A 20,675-nucleotide genomic window follows, 5' to 3' on the forward strand; every position below is an offset into this window, starting at 1 on the left:
TATTTTTTAAATTTATTTTTAATGTTTATGAAAGTTTAAGGTTTTATTTATAATGGGTTGTTTTATTCTATACTTTAAATATTTTTAATACTTTTGATTTTTAGAAGTTTCAGATTTACAGAAAAATTGTGACTATAATATAGAGTTTCCACATGCACTACAACCATTTTCCCCTATTATTAACATCTTACTTTGTATGCTACATTTCTTTTTTTCCCCACACGTATATCTTTATTTTAACATTTCAAAGAATCACATCCTCATTCTGACAGCTTCATCAGGCATGGCCACACAGTAAGCTACACACACACTCACTTGGAAGGTTATTGGTTGGAAGGTTATCGGAGCAGCTCTTGAGTGATCGAGTCAGGGCAAAGGGGCCACTTCACCCACAGCTGACTCGGGGTTCACCTTCCACAAGGACGCTTTACTCCAAATGGGCTGCGGGGCGCTGCACTCAAACCCTGCCTCCGGATTATAAAACCAGTGAAATCAGCGTGATTCTCATGGCCACTTTCACTTCAGAGTGTCGTGTTTACTAAAGTGGAACTTTCTGAATAAGGAGGCGGAGATACTGCCAGCTCATTAAAAACAAACAAACAAAAAAAAACACGAAAACAATTTGTAGCGCTCTGGCTCAGAGGGAATCAGTCGGCAATAATATCAGGAGCCTCTTTCTGACAGGAGCCTGTTCCAGCAGCCGTGGCTCATGGGTTTCTCCCCCAGCGACTGTGTTAAGATTACTTGGTAGTTGATTCTTTATTTTGTTTGTTTGTTTGGCTGCTTGATGGTTTTGAAGAATTTGCTGTGACCCAGGGGTGTTCGAGTACTTCTTTCAAGGTTGGCCTCTGGTTGGGGTTATACTTCAACAGTCCTGAAATGAAGTCCTGGGCTCCTTCTGCTACAAAGTCACGGAATGTGAATTCAACCAGCAGTAATCATTTGTAGGTCTCTTGGTATGTGCTTACCTCCAAAGGAGGCTAAAAATTCATAGCAAAGAAGTCCAGGGCTGCAGAGATCCACCTTGTCATCCTGCATTCTGTCTTCAGTCATCTCAGGGGGCAAGTGGCCTAGAGTACCAGAGCGGGTGGTGCTTCTGGTGGATGGGGCATGTACGGCCCACCCCAAATCTTCCTCTTAAGCTCTCCAGCTGATCCAAGGAGCAGATGCTCTGGCTTAAGGTCTCTTTGCATAACTCTCTTTGATTGAAAGTAGGACAGCATTTGCCAGTTCTGTGATACAAGGAACAGTTCTCTGCTCATCAAACCTGGATAGTTTTTGAAGTTCTTTACAGACAGCTCTAAGAGGTGCATATTCCAGAATTAGGTAAACTCTGGTGGCATCATGGAAATGATCATACAGTCTGAGAATGTTTGGGTGCCTAAAATGGGACTGTATTTCTACTTCTCTTCTCAGCTGATGCTCAACTCCTGCTTTTTCCAGTTGAACTTCAAATAATAATTTACAGAGTCAGGATGAACTTTCTTTGTTTTTCTCTTGCCAAATAAGCATGACCGAACTTTCATTTACCCAGCCGGCGAACAATCTCAGGATCTTCCAAAGCCTTTTGTCTTATTTTATTTTACTTTATTATTATTTTTTTATTCTTTAGTTTTCTGTTTTGATGCCAATTCCTTTTCAGAATTATTTCCAGGGCTTGGTGTCAGGGGCTGTTCACTCTTTTGGGTATTATTCAGTGGCCTGGAGACGGGATAAGGGACACTGGTTGCCTGCAATTGTTTCTGCTTCAGGTTCTGAACCGGCTTTATGGCTGGAGACAAGCTTTTATGCTTGTGAAGGAGCACTCTGAGAGGAGTTTGAAGGACGTAAGACTCTCTGAGGCTAACCCCTGTTTGCAGTACCAGATGCTGAGAAGGAAATTGCAGAGTTACCAGAACCCATTTTGGATCATCACCAGGTGGAACTGTAGTGTTAACAGACCCTGAAATGCAGTTTTCTTTAGATTTGTCGATGATGCCTGTTGGCTCCTGCCTTTAACCCAAAGCCGCCCAGTCCTCCCAGGGTTCCTACAGTTCTTATGATTAATGAACTAATATTGATACATCATCTGAAATGTTTGTACTTATTAACTGAACTCCAAAATTTATTCAGATTTCCTTAATTTTTATCTAATGTTCTTTTTCTGTTCCAGGATCTGATCCAGGAACCATATTAACATTTAGTTGTCATGCTTGCTTGGCTCCTCTTGGCTGTGATATCTCAGTTTTCTTTTCTTTTCTTTTTTTTTTTTTAATACTTTGGCAGTTTTAAGGAGTACTGGTTAAATGTTTTGTAGACTGTCACTCAGTTGGGATTTGTCTGATGTTTTTCGTAGGTTGGACTGGGGTTATGAGATTTTTTGGGGGAGGACCACACAGGTAAAATGCCATTTTCATCACATGATATCAGGGTATATGCTATCAATATCACATATCACTCTTGATGACGATCTTGGTCATCTGGCTGAGGTAGTGTTTTTCAGGGTAATCCAGTGTGAAGTCACTCTTTTTGTTCCCACTCTCCATATTATACTCTTTGGAAGAAAGTCATTATGTGTACCTACACCTTAGAAATGGGGTGCTATGCTCTAGCTCTTTGAGGGTAGAGTGTCTACATAAATTAGTGGAAATTGTTCTATACTAGAGATTTGTCTCTTCTTTATTTATTCACCTATTTTTCAATGTGTTGGATAGATACATACTTTATACTTTGGCTTATGATCCAATGATAATTTATTTTCTTGCTCAAATTATTCCATATTTGGCTACCAGAGTCCCTTCAGTTGGCTCCTGTGTTTCTTTGACACAACTTCATCATTGGGTTTTTGTTTGTTTTCATCACTTACTTTCTGGCAGTATGAAATGATCCAGGCTCATCCTGTATATTTCCTGCTCCAGACCGAGAATCAACCATTTCTCCAAGAGGCCTTTTAATTAGAGGATGAGAAATAACTGTATCATCTAGAATACAGTGATTATGTGCAGTTCCTTTTGCCTGCAGTCTTGCAGACTCCACTCATTCCAAAGTTACTTAGATCAGCATCCTTACCCCCACCGTCTTTAGTAAGGTTGTTTCATACATTTGTATTACAGTTAGATCCTTTTACCATGTTCTGCATTTAATCCTGGAATTTTTTGACGTCTTAAGTGATTTTTTGAAAATGCGTATATTAAATTTCACTCTTTGTACTGTAAAGTTCAATGGATTTGGACAAATGCATAGTGCTATGTATCCATAATTAAACTATCATATAGAATACTTTCATATGCTATATTACTATTAAATATAAATTGTGGGCTGGGTAAATAAATCATGGGACATTTATGCTGTGGAATAATATAGCAGTGCCAACAAAGAAATTTAAATACAGCTTCAAGTTCCAACATCAAAGATGTCCAGGATATTATAAGTGAAAACTGGAAGTTGTTGAATATAAGAACAGTGTGTTTAGTATGATCATACTTGTGTAAAAAAGTAAATGGATATAAAACATGTGAATGTGTGAGAAGAATGTCTGAAAAATGATAAAAGGAAATATTAATGGGTCATTACCTTCATCTGAGTTACATGGGAGAGCATAAATTGGAGGCAGGCAGGAGTAAGGAAGAGTTTTGTTTTCTCTTGATAGTCTTCTGTGCTATTTAAAATTTATTTACAAAAGCATGTTGAAATCTCATGGATTACTTCCTCTGGGGAAAAAGAAAAAAACAACAACAAAAACTCACCAAAATCTGACAGACTACTCATATAATCAAAACGTCTACTAGAGGGCCGGCCCGGTGGCTCAGGCAGTTAGATCTCTATGCTCCTAACTCTGAAGGCTGCCGGTTCGATTCCCACATGGGCCAGTGGGCTCTCAACCACAAGGTTGCCAGTTCAATTCCTCGAGTCCTGCAAGGGATGGTGGGCAGCGCCCCCTGCAACTAAGATTGAACACGTCACCTTGAGCTGAGCTGCCGCTGAGCTCCTGGATGGCTCAGTTGGTTGGAGCGCATCCTCTCAATGACAAGGTTGCCAATTTGATTCCTTGAGTCCCGCAAGGGATAGTGGGCTGCACCCCCTGCAACTAGCAACGGCAACAGGACCTGGTGCTGAGCTGTGCCCTCCACAACTAAGACTGAAAGGACAACAACTTGACTTGGGGAAAAAAAAAAAGAAAAAAAAATGCCCTGGAAGTACACACTGTTCCCCAATAAAGTCCTGTTCCCCTCCCCAAATAAAAAAATCTTTAAAAACAAACAAACAAACAAACAAACAAACAAAAACACACACACAAAAAACAAACGAAAAAAAAGAAAACCTCTTTAAATGAACATCTAAATGGGTCCACTCATCTGCTTTGAAAGTAACATTATAGCCAAAAAAAAAAAATCTACTAGATTACTACAAAAAGATACTTACCTATTATAAAAAATGGCAGTTTAACTGTTGTAAGAAAGAAATAGGAAAAAAATAATAAACTAAGAAATACATGTATGTTCAGTTTTGCAGTGTATAAAATAATGAGATTGTTAGTCTAGTCTACTACGTATAAGAAATTGAATATTGAAACCAGGAATTACATAATTCAAATGTCTGACATGGCCAGGTAGGTAACATAAATAATACTGACCTAGTTCACTTATAAATACAAAGTATCCTACAAAATATTTATCAACCTCTTACAACATGAATATATGCAATATTATAAGGTATATTATTAGTTTACATATTTTATGCATAAAATTTTCATCTGAAAATTTGATGACCATGAACCAGTTAAAGAATATTCAGGATTGGTACTTTATTTATTTCATCAGTCAGGAAATAATGAGTCTCGATATGATACTAAGGAAATGAAAATAGAATTAGCTGAGGCCATTGTTAAAATGAAAATTCCTGGATACTACACCAGATTCAAAGGGAAAGGGCTGGGAATGTATTGTTAACAAGTGACTTTGTTCTTTAACATTATCAGATGAGTTTAGGTAATATGGATTTACTATAATACCCAACATTTGAATCTGATTTTTAAGAAGATGTTAATCAAATTTTAAAGAGAACAATTTTCCTTTGATGATACTCAGAAGAATATTCTATAGACCCATAGATTGTTTCAAAAAAATAAAATTAATAAAATAGTTTGAGCTGTAAAACAATAGACATACCTTCCAATATTACTGCTTTGTGGTAAATATTGAGAATTACTGTTTTATCCAAAATATCTTATAACCCAAGTACACTTTTCAAATCAATAAGGTGTTAATTGATAAATTCATTATAGTAGTTATATTGCGTTTATGACTTGGAAAAAAAATGGCTAGTTTTTTATTTTTATTTTTATTCAGTTACTCTAAAAACTATCCTTGCCTAGCACCACTTGCTTCAATGAGGCTTATATTAATTTACCTGAAAACTTGTTAAGTTTGATTCTTAAAGTATTGTTTCTCAGTTTCATTCTATATTTTTTAGATTTCAGCATGGTAATATGTCATAAATTATCTTTAGTAATATATGTATTTTAAAATAGTTAAATATAATCAAAGTGAAGTAGTTTAAATAAATAAAGAGGGTTATGTTAAGCAAGTATAATTTGTAAAGATAAATATTTAAATTATTAGCTAAATTTCTATATATTTATAATTTTATTTTTTCCCCCTCCAAAGATACTTGCTTAACAACAAGGAATAGGACCAGTTGTACTTCTTCCAGTTCTTCACTTTCTACCTACTTGTATGTCTTCATCTTCGGACAACTTTTGATGGGAACAGGAGGGACTCCTCTCTATACACTAGGAACAGCCTTTATTGATGATTCTGTGCCCACACATAAATCTTCTCTCTACATAGGTAAGTTTGCTCTGTAATATAAATGTCTCAGTATCATTTCATCTTATTTCTTGTTTAATTTATAAGTAAAGCATAACATATGCTTATTTAAAAGTTCATTGTAATTTCATAGGTGTTTCCATGAGATAAATGCAATATTACTTTTTTGTTTAATTATTTACTGACATAATCATGTCCTTCAGTTGAATTTCGTTCAGAGTTTTGTTAATATACTGCTCCATTTCCTGTTCTGGGCATGCCAGCCTTCCAGGAAATGCAATTCAACTAGTAGACTGTCTAGATTGCTTGAATTCCAGGCTAATTTACACAGGGTGTGGAGACTGAGCTCTATCATTCTGTGTGACTTCTACATCCTACTCAAGGAGAGTCAACAAAAGAAACTCAAGATAGTACCCAGACACTCTATGGAGTTTTCCATTTCAGATTAACCTTTTTGATATATGACTCGACTTTTTTTCCTCTGTGACCTAATTTTTGGTACCTAAGTTTCTCTTAAATTCCCTCCCTCATGTTCCTGCAAGGTAGAGCTAACAAGACTACTGTGTTAGTCCATTCGGACTGCTTTAACAGAATACCATAGATTGGTTGGCTTATAAAAAAACAGAAATGTATTTCTTACAGTCCTGGAAGCTGGGAATCCAAGATCAGGGTGCCCACAGATTCAGAGTCTGATGAGGGCTTAATTTGCAACAATTAAAAAGTTATATGTGGTGAATTTTTAAATATCTGAGAGAAATAAGGTCAGTTTAATTCTGCTGTAAGTAAAAATGGGAGATTCACTAAGAGCAGGTGTTTAATCGCTTACTTTTAAGAAATAAACAAATGACCAGATGCAAGTTTTTACCAGCTACTATGGTGAAAAATAAAGAATGCTTTTGGAGTATGTACAGAGTGCAAAAGGCTTATTATTCCACATTGTTTTCTTCCATAAGAATTCTAAACAATATTTATTATCACCATCGTAAAGGATAATAGTAGATTTACTACCCCTGCTGCCAATTAACATGATATAACTTTCCATTTTATAATTATTGGGTTTATTGCAATTATTATTAAAGTCTAACAACTTTCACATTAAATTATATGTTTTCAGCTCTTGGACTTTACAAGTGATACTATTCCAATGATATTTTTTAGTGAAAATATGTGTAATTTTCATAATTTCAATTTTTCTACAGTAAAATATTTGTCTTTCTTCACTATTTTAGACATGCAAAGCAAAGTTGTACAAATGACCATTTTCTATGTCTTTGTTCTTTTTCTAGGTATTGGCTATTCTATGTCAATATTAGGCCCTGCTGTTGGCTATGTGTTGGGAGGACAGCTGTTAACCATGTACATTGATGTTGGTTTGGGACAAAGGCAAGGCGATATCTATTTTTGTTTTATTTAAATATACTTCATTTAAGTAATGTTAACATCACAGACAGAACATTTTCACAGTATTTTCTGAATATAGTGTGAGGGAATTTTCAGGAAACAAAATTGAATACATACAATTTTTATGTAACATTTTGGCTGCATTACTTCATGAATTAATGTCACACCATCTCAGTATAATGAATTTATTCATAAATAAGGATGATTAATAGTCTCCTAGTAAAATTTTTCAAAATACACATATAGTACCCCATACATTGTTCAAAAAGACTTTAATATAAATTAGTTATGGTTTCAGTAGATTTACCTAGAGGTAGATAGCTTGAAGAGTCTCAAGAGTCTATGATTCTCAGACTAAGTTCTGTAGTAGTTCTGCTAATGAAATAGAGATCACAATTGTGTGGTTATGAAGGATAGTAATAGGTAATGTTTATTTGTCCCATACTATGTTCTAGACAATATAGGTTTTTTTCTGTTACCTTATTTTACATGATATTTTTATTTAATCTTCCTAATAATTCTTTATGGTAGTTGATGTACACAGTTTGGTAAGTGGCAAAGACATAAATCAATGTAGATCTTTTTGACTCCAAAACCCCCCTCTTAACCACTGAATTACCTTCTCCTTTTCCTGAATTGAGAAGTTAGCGACCGTTGGTAAGGCCACATTTTCCTCCTTTTTCCACTGGGAATCGTAACTACACAATGCTTGTATAGTAACTACATAGTCATTGCATGACTGAGAACAATGAATATGTAGTTATGGGTGTTGGATTTGTCCTTTGAGCTGTTAGTCCTAGGTTAATCTTTTAGAGACTATATAAAAAGATGTGCAGAGGAAGGCCTTGAAACAGATAGCTGGATATAAAAAAAAATTATTAGTTTCAGGTGTATAAAACAATGTAATAGCTGGATTTTTAAGAAAGGACATTGTAATTTCAGTGGAGAGTTACATAAGTTGTAGGGGTGGTGTGTTTTTTGGGAAGAGCATTTGATATAAAATATGAAAACCATTGTAAAAAACAATACGTTACTTTAAAAAGAATGTTACATTTAAATGAATACTATAATTGAAGTATAGTGTATGGGCTTTTAACATAGATCAATGATTTTCTGTGAAATGCATTTAATATAATAAAGAAAAAGAACTTAGCCAAAGTTAAAGAATGTTCAGAAATTCTATGTATGCTTTTGAATATTCAATATACTTATATTTACTATGAAATATTTTAAACTTGTATTCCATATTTGTCATTTTGAAATACTTTGCAAACCATTATTCTCATAGCTCTTGTTTATGCCTGCTATCCGTTGTCTGATTCATCACAATGGCTTCACTTAAAACTTTGGATATTATAATAATATTCCTCTATATATGCCCTTGAGTTTTAATTAACAAGATAGAGTTGACTTTGACCTTTTGTTTTCCTGTCATATAGCACTGATATCACTGAGGATGATCCACGATGGCTGGGGGCGTGGTGGATTGGATTTCTTCTGGCTTGGCTCTTTGCTTGGTCTTTGATAATACCTTTTTCCTGCTTTCCAAAACATTTACCAGGTAAACATGTTTTCCTTAAAACCACCGAGTTTTATTCCACTTCTGGGCCAAGTGTTGCTTTCTGTATGATTGACAAGAACCTTAGAAAATTCATTGTTTTATAGAATCTCAGCCTATGTAAACTTTTGAATGTCTGTCTTTATTTTAGGAAATATTGGGTAGCATTGTTAATATTCATGGTTTTCCTTTATTTTCAATTAATAATCAATAAAAATGTACATATTAATCCCCTTACTATATATTTACTAAACTTTTTTTTTATGTGTTATCTGGAATCCTGATTCATGTATATATGTAATATATAATATATTTTAAATTATTAGTTTGTATTCAGTTAATCACTAACTTTAAGAGCCAAGCTGTTAATTGATGTGAATTATTTGTTATTGAAAGTAGAAATACTTTCTTTTTGTCACCAAAGTCATGCTCTGGCATACTCATTTTTCACCATATTCCAATACTAGACAGTCTGTCCAAGAAATAAAAGATTAATGGAAAAGGATATCCATTTCTTCCTCTGTGAGATTTTGCTTCTGTGTAATCATATAGTTGAAATATATAGCTATAGAAGTATTTTTCTCCAGGCTCAAGGTAGTTGGTTGCTTCTAGTACATGAAACAGGATAGATAATTAATTTTTAGAAATGGGCAAAAGAAAAGTTGGTGGAGTAGAAGTAGGTGGACCCATTGATTTCTTTCTACCCTGGGCTATCCACCTTATGATTCCATATTTTGACTGTTTTCTCATATTTATTCAAAGTACCATTATTAAAAATCAGAAGGACCTGGTGATAGATGGTAAATATTATTTCATCTGCAAAGCATGTTAGAATTAAAGAGAGTAAAGGAAAAAAGCCTCCAACATACTCTGTTCATAAAGGATGAGAAAGAGAACCATTTGATAGGAAGAAACATTTTTAAGAGATTTCAAATAAAGAGAATAACTATGTGATTGGGGCAAAATTGTCTCCGTCTTAATTTTTAGACTGGTTGAAACTTCCTTAGTTAATGGCAATAACATTAGCTCTAGGACTGCCAGATTACAGACATAGATATTGGTGCAATTTTGTTGACAAACAGAGGAACTGGCTTGTTATGTTATAGAATTTATTTACTTGTAGAAGTGCATGTTAGTTGAAAAGTAAGCATTTTAAAAAAGTGTGTGTTAGCTGAAAAGTAAGCATTTGAAAAAATGAGAAATGAAGTGATAGAGCAAGTACATTTATGATTTTTTTAGGTACAGCAAAAATTCAAGAAGGAAAAGCTTCCCAGACTCATCAGAATAATAGTTCCGTACAATATACAGATGAGAATTTTGGAAAAAGTTTTAAAGATTTTCCAGTTGCTCTAAAGGTAAAATAACACTGTTCATACCCCCCCCACACACATATATACGTAGATATATGTATATATTACATATATATATATATATATACACACACACACACACAAATATTTTCATAATGTACTCTTGTTTGCTTAGTTACTATTATTCTAGCTCTTGTAAACAACTCTTCAGACTTAATTTTATTGCACTTTGACTAAATGAAAACAAGGCCAGAGTGGAACGGTTGAAAGAACATGAGTTATTGGCAATATCAATATTCAGTGGTTCCTCATTAGCAGTATGCCATTTCCCTTATGTAATGAATTGATGCATTATCACTGAGTTGTAAATATATAGTTGAAAATGCCAAACCAATTATCTTTCGCTTGTGAAAGAAGTGGTGGTTAGTGGTTACTTGGTTTGAATTTGAGATTAAAGAAACAAATGTATTTTGTTCTGTTCTATTGAACTCATCAGAAAAGCATTCTATTTAGCGTCATAAAAGTTTTGTACATGAAGGGGTTTATAATTTTAGCTTTTCAAGATTTGAAATCATTTACATTTTTGTTAATTTTTTTCTCCTAAATGAAAGTCTTAAAATGTTTTTACTCCATTTCATCTCACCTTTCAACTCTTCCTCCTCCTCTCCCATACATTTGCCATTTCATCATGCTACCATTCTAATGCTGCGTTTTGCAGTATAATCATAGTTATTCATTTGGTGAACTGTATTTTTTCTTTAGAATTTGATGAGGAATACTGTCTTTATGTGTTTAGTGATATCAACGTCTTCCGAAGCCTTAGTTACTACTGGATTTGCTACATTTTTACCTAAATTTATAGAAAGTCAGTTTGGATTGTCATCCAGTTTTGCAGCTATCCTTGGAGGTAAAACATTTTCTTTGTTCTAACTTAATGTGATAATTTTACAGTACCACACTAAATATTTGTTAGACTATCATATAATTTAAGATAATCCACTCCTTGAAATTAAACTTTATCCTGATTTGATAAACATTCCTGATTTTCTGACATTAGACAATCTTGTATGAACTTATACAGAGGCCATATAGAGAGATATATTATATCATATATATTAATCATACTGTTTAAAACATTTCTATTAATCTCTTAATATAACTAAGTCATTTATTCATATGCTTCTAAATCACGAGTACTTTTATACGTTAAAACCAATGTGGTGTTTGTTTTTGATTTTCCAATTGTTGGTATGAATTAGTGGGTGTATTTGTAAGTTTTCTCACTGTCTGTGTCTTCTTTCTCATTAGGGGCTGTTTTAATTCCTGGAGCTGCTCTTGGTCAGATTTTAGGTGGTGTCCTTGTTTCAAAATTCAAAATGGCATGTAAAAAGGCAATGAAGTTTGCTTGTCTCTCATCTTTAATTGGACTTATGCTGACTTTTGTATTTATTTATGCCAACTGTGAAAACGAGCCATTTGCTGGTGTGTCTGAGTCATATAATGGGTAAACATATTTCAATTCTTTTTGATATTAATATCACAGTAATAAATTATGTGTTTTTCCAAGTATATGATAAAATTATGAGAGACTGGGTATTTTTTTTAATGGACAAACCAGTTATAGGTAGCAACATGTTTACAAGTCAGAAGGACAAGAAGTCATCCAGTAAACATGAACTTCTACAGTAAACATGAACTTCTAAAAGCCGATAAAACAATGATTATTATCACCTCAGACTAGCTTCATTTTAATTTCTCTTCTAGCCCATTCCAACCCATCTAATATGAGAATTTCACAATAGGGAAATCTCCATTTTTTAAAATTTAAATCAATAGAAATATATAATGTGAAATTCTCCCTAGGATTCGAATCACTCAGGGCAAAGATTCTGCTATATTTATCTTTGTATTCCTAAGCATAGTATGAAGTACGGAAGAGTTGCTCCTTAACTACTCTCTGAATAAATACCCAACTTTTAATAAGATGTCATTACTTAAACTAAAAACAGACAAACAACAAACAAAACCTTACATATATGTAGGATTTTGTCTGTTGTTGTTTGTTTTTTTTAAAGTTTATTGGGGTGACAATGGTTAGTAAAGTTACATAGATTTGAAGTGTACAATTCTGTAAAACACCGTCTATATACTGTGTTTCCCCGAAAATAAGACCTAACCAGAAAATAAGCCCTAGCATGATTTTTCAGGATGATATCCCCTGAACATAACTTCTAATGCATCTTTTGGAGCAAACCTTAATATAAGGCCCAGTCTATTTTGGGGGAAATATGGTATCATATTGTGTGTTCCCCACCCAGAGTCAGTTTTCCTTCCATCACCATATATTTGATCCCGTTATCCTCATCTGCCACCCTTCTTCCCTCTTACCCTCTGACAACCACTAAACTATTGTCTAGTGTTTGTTTTCATTATAGAATAATAGTTTGGATTCAAATAAGAAATTAATGTTTAAATTCTATTTACAATAAATATGTTTCTTATATATACATATGTGTGTGTATAAACACACATTTAAAATTTTTGAAATTTAAAATATTTTATATATTTAAAAATTAATATGTATATATTAAGACAATTTAATAAACTTTGCGAGAATTGGCTATTTTTCTAATAATAGTTTCCCCTTTACCTCATGAAGTGAAACTTTATCAAGTATATAGATTAAGTGACCGACTTTTGATAATAAGGAATATATGCTATTGTTCTTTGTTTCTATTGTAGTTTGCATCATACTGTCTTATGCTTTCATGTCCACAGTAATCATTTATCAATAATATGATAATTATATGTTGGAAAATTTGATTTTAAAAATCATTGTGTAGAGGCTATTTGTAGAGTTGCAAGGATAGTTTTTTTCTCTTGTCCCCTTATTTTTGATCATATTGTAAACCAGTTGCTGGCAGAGACTGACTGTTATGTGTGCTTTTGTGAATAGAATCGTTCTTGATAAAGACATCTAGCAACAGACTGTGGAATAGATTAGAAGCAGAAGAGACTCTAAGCAGAGTGAAGAATTTCTTAGAATTTACCCTTGGATCACCTTCTGCTTCAGACTCCTCACTGATTTGTTTCCAGTTTGCTTTCTATTCTTTAATCTATTTCTTTCACGAACTTCTGTTCTCCACCTTAAATATCATTTTCTAAAATAGCAGTTATTATCTTCTAATACTTAGGTAAATCACTCATTTTTTGTTTTTGACTCCCAGTGCAAAAAAGTTAGTTTCATAGTTGCATAGGATTTTTACCCCTCCCTTCCTTTTTTTCCTTTCTTCCTTTTTTCTCCTCCCTTTCTCCCTTTCTCTATCTCCATCTCCATCTCCATCTCTATCTCCTTCTCCATCTCCATCTCCATCTCTCTCTTTATTTCTTTTAGATACATTTCCACTAGCACATAATTAGAGCTCAACTATGTATTCATGAAATGAATGGACTCCCAAGACTTCTGTACACGTCTCACTCTACACTCATTAGATGGTTGATCTTATCATTCTCATGGTTTCAGCTACATATGTATGTAAATAGATATTAAGATATCTAGCTCCATGCCAAATTTCCTCACCAAATTTGAGACTCTCAATCTCAGCATGTATAAAACCATACCCATCATCTCTTTCCCAAAACTAGATCTATTCCACCAAAATGTCAAATGAGACACCAAGAATCACTCTTGACTCTTCCATCCAGTTTTCATCTTCAATCAATCAAACACCAAATCTTACTTATTCTACATCCAAAATATTTCTCAAATCTGTTTGCTATAATTAAATGTTCTATTTTACTTCTCCTAACATCATCATGAGTTAGTCTGGGGTATTGTAACTGGTCCCCTTCTTTCAAATTCATATTCTGTATAACTCCTAGGATTATTTCTTTAAAATAGCTTCTGACAATGTCATTTTCCAGTCTAAAAATACTTTGATTACCTTTTCAAAAGATGTTAAAACCCATTGTTTTTAACAAGGCCCATAAGGCCCTAAAACAAGCTGGTCTCTGACTCCTCTCTAGCTATATCTCCTACATTCTATGCTTCAGGCAACATTCATATTTCTCCATATAGGATGCTATTTCTCACCTTTATGTCTTTCTACCAGCTTCTCGGAAGTACCTTTCATCTTCCCCATTTACCCAGTAAACTCTTACTCATTTTTTAAGACTCATCTCAGGCAGTAGTAGTTTCTTCAGACCCTCTTGTCTAACTTTGGCTTGTTTTGAGTGTCATTCCCCAGTGCTTCTCAAATACACTGTAGATATCTATAAGCACACTCACCATATTAGTCTATAATTATTTGTCCATCTCTACTCGTAGACTGTGAAATCTTTGAGGATAGTGAATACCTTATTCAGCTGTGTTTTCCCAATACCTAGAATGGAGGCTAGCACTTACTCAATATTCGAGTATATTGGCTGAATGAATAAGTGAATAAATAAAGAACTGGAAAAGTATCTTTGCTTAGGCTCACCCTTTATATTATCAAAGGTGTTGCCCCCTATTAAGAGGCAGCATGGAACAACACTGAGCCAGGGAATGAGGAGTATTATATTTGGCAAAGAAAGAAAAGTAGTAACTTAATCTCTCTGGGACTCAGTTTTTCCATTGATAAAATGAATACGTTCAACACCATGTTTGTATGCATCTTTCCAGGTTTAAAATTTTGCTTGTACCCCAGGGAAATTTGGCAATGTGTGGAGACATTTTGGTTGTCACAACCCAAGGGGATGCTACTGGCATGTAGTGGGTGGAGGCCAGGATGCTGCTAACCTTCCTACAATCCACAGAACCAGCTCCTCCCCCCACCACAAAGAGTTATCTGTTATCAAATGAGAAACTCTGTTATATTTGCTTACTCTGCTATTTTTCTGGTCATTGACAGACACTGTATTATATAATTATTGTTTCTACTGCCTCTCTCTTCTGCAAGAAATCATGTTCTATGTGAAAAGGCAGGCATTTTATTTGTTTTTCCGTTCAATAATTAAGTATATGTCCAGTGAGTGAATAAATGACTACATGACAAGATATTACAATGCTTCTGACCTGTTCATTAAAAGTGATAACATAGATAATTTGCCCATCTTTCATTTCTTGTTGACAGGACAGGAGACCTGGGAAACTTGACTACTTCTTGTAATGCCAATTGTAACTGCATGCGATCATATTATTATCCTGTCTGTGGAAGAGATGGAGTCCAATATTTTTCTCCCTGCTTTGCAGGTTGTAAAAATTCTGTTCCAGAAATGCAGCCAAAGGTAACTTGTGTGCTACTTTACCTTAAAGAGGCAATGCTTTTGTATATTTATGGATGGCCTTCTTGATCTCTTCAGTGGAGTTATAGAGTGCGTATTCTTTTTCAGTTCCTGGCCCACCTCTTCTTTTCAGAAGCCAGGCAGAGTTTCAGTCAAGCAAGATGAATAAGCTCTAGACATCTGTACAACATTGTACCTATAGTCAACAATTATGTATTGTGCACTTAAAATGTGTTAAGAGGGTAGATCTCATGTTAAGTGTTCTTACTTAATTAAAAAGCAAACAAACTAACAAACCAACCCTGACCACTCCAACTGAAAAAGATTCTTCATGTATACCTCAGGTGCAATTACTGTTGAAAAATCAATTTTGTAGTTACGTACATCTTTGTCATATCAATTCTATTATAGTAGTGAAATAATATTTACCTTCTTACATTGTTTTATTTTTTCTCAACTACACTTTATGCCCCTTGAAGTCAGGTAACTTCTCCTATTCTTACTAAGTACAGTGTATATAATAAAAACATCATAAATATTTGTTGCTTTTATTTGATGCACCATGGATGGATTTTTAAAAAAATATCCAAATCATCAACTCATTCTCAAATACAAATTTCCTTTTACTTCTGTGTTAGAATGCATATCAGTTAACCTGGAAATGATTTCTTTTAAAGAAGTTAAATAGATTAAGAGAATCCAATATAATTTTATTCTACTACATCTACAATCGAAAGATTTCATCTTAGCTAAACTTAAGAGCCTTGGGATCAAATTGTAAATGTAAGAACATCTAAACCTGTAGAGAATTTTTATGAGTTTATTTGAGCCAAACTGACCACATATGCTGACCAGATCTTGCAGGGGAGCAAGATCTCAAATGCTCTGGAGACTAACAGTTTTGCAGCTTCTTTTATGCTTTTGATATTAAGGAGGGAACCTAAGGAAGATTGTGTGAGAGGTGACCGGATTATGTGCTCTCTTAAGAGTGGTTAAGGCTTATTTCAGAGGTGTGTTAACCTAGATGCATAGAAATAATAGACAGAGCTTGCTTTAGGCCAAGATAAATCTTTTGCTAAAAAGTTATAAGCCTGGGTTACCCTGTGAGGTTACTTTCTATAGAACCCTTTTTTTGTCCACAAAATAATACTCACTAATTACTAATACTATATAATATGTTATATTTTAATAGATAATGTGGTAACACTAAACAGACCTGAGGGAAATACATACTGTGATATAAGATACCACAATGAATAACATGACAAAACAGCACAATCTTGAATATTTGAAATATGGCCTAGTGAAATGGCATTCCTTTTCCTATGTAAAGATAAACTTAAGATTGCAGGAAAATATTTTTACCTAAATAAGTAGAAATAATTATTTGCAATAATCTATAAAATTACTTCAGATTTCTTCTAAAACTAATGAATGTGTGTGTATGTGTGTCATTGTACACATTTATATATATGTTTATATGGGTGTGTGTATGTATATGTGTTTATACACATTTATATATGTTTGTGCATATATATACACATATCTTTAATGATTTTATGTGTAATAAATACTTTAAACATTTATCTCAACAGATTAGGATTTGATTTTCCTGCTGGGGATAAGTCAGAGTGTGAAACACAATGTATATTTTTTCTTCTTACCTACCTTATAGATTTTAAAGTGATCATCTAAGAACATTGAAAAATAAGTCAGAAAAAATGTCTGTGGTGACTCATACCAGATCTGATAGACTTGGATGACATATTTGCAGTTTTCATCCTTGGAATAAAACTAATTAGATCAGTACGTGAAGTGCCTATGACAGTTAGTAAAAGCATTGTTAAGGCCTCAAAACTGAGGGTTATCATTACCTTTACACCAGTGTACGTCTGGGATTTGCTTAGTTTCAAAACAGGTTGAGAAAATTAGGTCTTTGTGTCTGTTATAAGGAGCATGATGTATATTATAGAATTGGAACTACCTGGAAGGTAACTATTCCTTTGAAAGGTAGATAAGTAGGTAGCAGTTTCCTGCATATAAAATGTGATCAGTAAGTGTTACTGATTAACTCTACTTAGAAGATTATGACAAGGAGTGATTGGAAGGGTTTTACTTAAATAAAATATATAGATAGAAATACTATACTACACAAGGAAAGCAAAACTAAATAAGTAAATAATAACAAAAATGTAATACCCAGAACACACTTTATATAGAAATGGTATTGATCATTTTGATATGGTTAATTTGATGTGTATATTTTTGCCAATTATTATAACTGCCATTTTAAGAACTACATTGTCTTCTAGGGGTTGTTTAGGAAAAGCTCGTTTTTCTGACTTCGGAATGTTCTATCTGTCCTGGCTTTTTTATGTCCAACTATTCCATGTAACAACTCAGTTTTTCACAGGATGTTTTTTCTTATGGAATATAGACAAAAAAGCATTGACAATATTGTAATAAACACCTATGCACATTTGTTCACAGATATATTATTAGTTTTGTATTTCACACAGTGACCCAAACTACAAAAACCTATGCTAACAGCTAGCTATAGTGAGTCACATGTATACTTTAAAAAAAATTTTTAAGGAGAGCGCAGCTCACAGTGGTCCATGCAGAGATTGTACTGGCAACCTTGGTGTTATTAGCACCACGCTCTAACCAACTGACCTAACCGGCCACCCCAAATGTATACTTTTTTATGTAAGACAGACAATAACTGTTCTCAGTTTTCCTTCTTAAAAATTTTTAAAGGCTACGTTGCTTCATTATTTGACATACCTGATGGCTGAGTATAAAATAGTCCATTTTGGCAGGTGTCATCTGCGTATTCGGGTGTCCTGAATTAGTACCAGTGGTTATAGAATACCTTTAGGACCCAAAAAAGGTCTCTGGCCTTTAGAACAATTAATGCACCACTTCCCTTTGACTTCTCTGGCTGTGGTCTGGCTTTGTTGAGGCTTTAAACATGTATTAGGTTGGTACAAAAGTAATTGTGGTTTTTGCAATTATTTTTAACTTTTTAAACCGCAATACCTTTTGCACCATCCTAATAAGATTTATAGTAAGGATGGAGTTGAGGGTACAAGGCCTTTAAAAAACAATTATGTCTAACTTTTTAAATATCTATTTTTTTCATACAAAAGTAATACTTATAATTGTTTTTTAACATGTTACCTTCCAACATATCATTATATTAATTTATATGTATATATGAGGTATGACAATGAAGTTCGCAAACTCATCCTAGAAAAAGTACTACATACCTCATTGCTGAATATCACTGTGGTCACCTTCGAAGTACTCCCCTTGGGAAGCTATGCACTGACCCCAGCGCCCTGTCCACCCTTCAAAGCAATTTTGGAATTCTTTTTCTGGAATGGCCATCAGAGCTGTCATCATGTTACCCTTGATGTCATGAATGGCATCAAAATGTCTTCCTTTCAATGTTTCCTTTGTCTTCGGGTAAAGAAAGAAGTCATTGGGGGCCAGATCAGGTGAGTAGGGAGGGTGTTCCAGTACAGTCATTTGTTTACTGGCTAAAAACTCCCTCACAGACAGTGCCATGTGAGCTGGTGCATTGTCGTGATGCAAGACCTATGAATTGTTGGTGAAAAGTTCAGGTCATCTAACTTTTTCCACACAGCCTTTTCCATACTTCCAAATAGTAATCTTGGTCAACTGTTTTTCAGTTGGTACAAATACATAATGAATAATCCCTCTGATAGCAAAAAAGGTTAGCAACATTGTTGCAACAAGTTCGCAAACTTAATTGTCAGACTTGAGTATATGATGTATATATATTTAAATAGTTAATATGTTATTTATGATATAAAATAGCCTTTGAGTAATATGTCTTCTAGTTTTTGATTGTCATAAATATGTCATGTTAAGAGGGATACAGTTTGCTTTTGTAAAGAAATTCAAACAGTTCAGAAAATTATAGTAAAAATGTTTGGTTGAAAGCAGCATTTTCTTCTCAAACTCTGTGACATATTAATTTTACTGTAGCACTTGTTAAAATTATGGTGTTTGTTCTTTTAAACTAGTGTAAATAGAGATTTTCACTATGCATTTTCTTTACATCCTATAATCGACAGGAAGAAAGTTAGCAGGAAAACTGAACAATTACGGTCTTTTCAAAGCAGTCTAGAATATGTGTGATCATCTAATAGTTATATTCTTGTCAATTTGTTTTTAAGTCATGAGTCAATAATAGGTTTCAAGTTGAAGTAATTGGCATAAAAATTAAATACAGATGATTCTACTTCATAAATATGGCCCATTGTTTTCCCTTGCTTAATTTCTTCAGGTTAATTACTCTTTCTTGGTATTATTTGTTGTATATGGTGTATGCTATATCTCGAGATCACCTAATTTACAATGATAAAGCATGCTTTCAAGATAAGCACTTGCAGTATTTTTGTCTAATATTCTAGATATATTACAACTGTTCCTGTATTGAAATGAAAAAAGAAATAGTATCTACTGCAGCAAGTTTTGGTTTTGAAGCTAAAGCTGGAAAATGTGAAACTCGATGTACAAATTTGCCCATATTCCTTGCCATTTTCCTTGTTGCGATTGTTTTTACCTTTATGGCTGGTACTCCTATAACTGTGTCCATCCTAAGGTATGTATTATGTTTTGAAATTTGCCATCCTTAAGGCAACATGTTGAGTGAAAAGAAAATGGACTCAGGGGTTCATTGGGGGTTTATATTGACCATTGGTTCCAATACCAATTTGGCCCTTACAAGATTAATCATTCTGTGGCATTAGAAAAGCTACCTCATTGAACCCCAGATATATGAGGTTTAAATGAGATCATGTATGTGAAAGTGTCCTAACATTTGACCACCTGTTATATACTTGATGTTAGTTTCTCTACTTTGTTGATGAGGTTTCAGTTGTAACCTGGAGATATGTTTATTTGTATTTGAGTATGATGGAAATACAGTCCACTCTGTGTATGTGCAAATCAGAATGACATGTATTCTACCTTATACAGTAGGTGCTGTAATATTGAGCCTTCCTGTGCTAATAGATAAGAAGCTGGCTGTCACCTGACTCTTCTCAGTGTTTTGTGCTTTTAGTGACTCTTCCTCTTCCTACACAGCCTTTGTAAAAATATTTCCTATCTGACCTTCCATAAGCTCATCAGCCTTTCTGTATCTTTCCTAAGAAACTGTAGCTTTCATCGATTTCAATTTTTGTTCCCTGATACTCACTCACTATGTTTTCACATACTTTTTTGACAAATGGAAGTTTTAGAGATTCTGTGTAAAAATGTTCGTCTGTTCACATTATACTACATGGAAATTGGAGTTAT

General features: G+C 33.9%; 1 protein-coding gene and 1 pseudogene across 2 annotated transcripts in view; one reads left to right on the top strand and one right to left on the bottom strand.

Annotated features, from left to right (window-relative positions):
* Window positions 1–20,675, top strand: part of SLCO4C1 (solute carrier organic anion transporter family member 4C1) — a 51,532-nt gene that overhangs the window by 23,232 nt on the left and 7,625 nt on the right. For both annotated transcript variants that reach the window (XM_019727929.2, XM_074328680.1), the window contains exons 3-10: window positions 5,646–5,828; window positions 7,094–7,190; window positions 8,648–8,769; window positions 10,006–10,121; window positions 10,839–10,983; window positions 11,385–11,580; window positions 15,191–15,344; window positions 19,787–19,977. In XM_019727929.2, the coding sequence (XP_019583488.2) occupies window positions 5,646–5,828; window positions 7,094–7,190; window positions 8,648–8,769; window positions 10,006–10,121; window positions 10,839–10,983; window positions 11,385–11,580; window positions 15,191–15,344; window positions 19,787–19,977 (1,204 nt within the window). The remainder of the gene's footprint in view (window positions 1–5,645; window positions 5,829–7,093; window positions 7,191–8,647; window positions 8,770–10,005; window positions 10,122–10,838; window positions 10,984–11,384; window positions 11,581–15,190; window positions 15,345–19,786; window positions 19,978–20,675) is intronic.
* LOC109445527 (aurora kinase A) lies at window positions 164–2,913 on the bottom strand (annotated as a pseudogene).

Source organism: Rhinolophus sinicus, linkage group LG03 (genome assembly GCF_036562045.2).
Source record: "Rhinolophus sinicus isolate RSC01 linkage group LG03, ASM3656204v1, whole genome shotgun sequence".
NCBI classification, from domain to species: domain Eukaryota; kingdom Metazoa; phylum Chordata; class Mammalia; order Chiroptera; family Rhinolophidae; genus Rhinolophus; species Rhinolophus sinicus.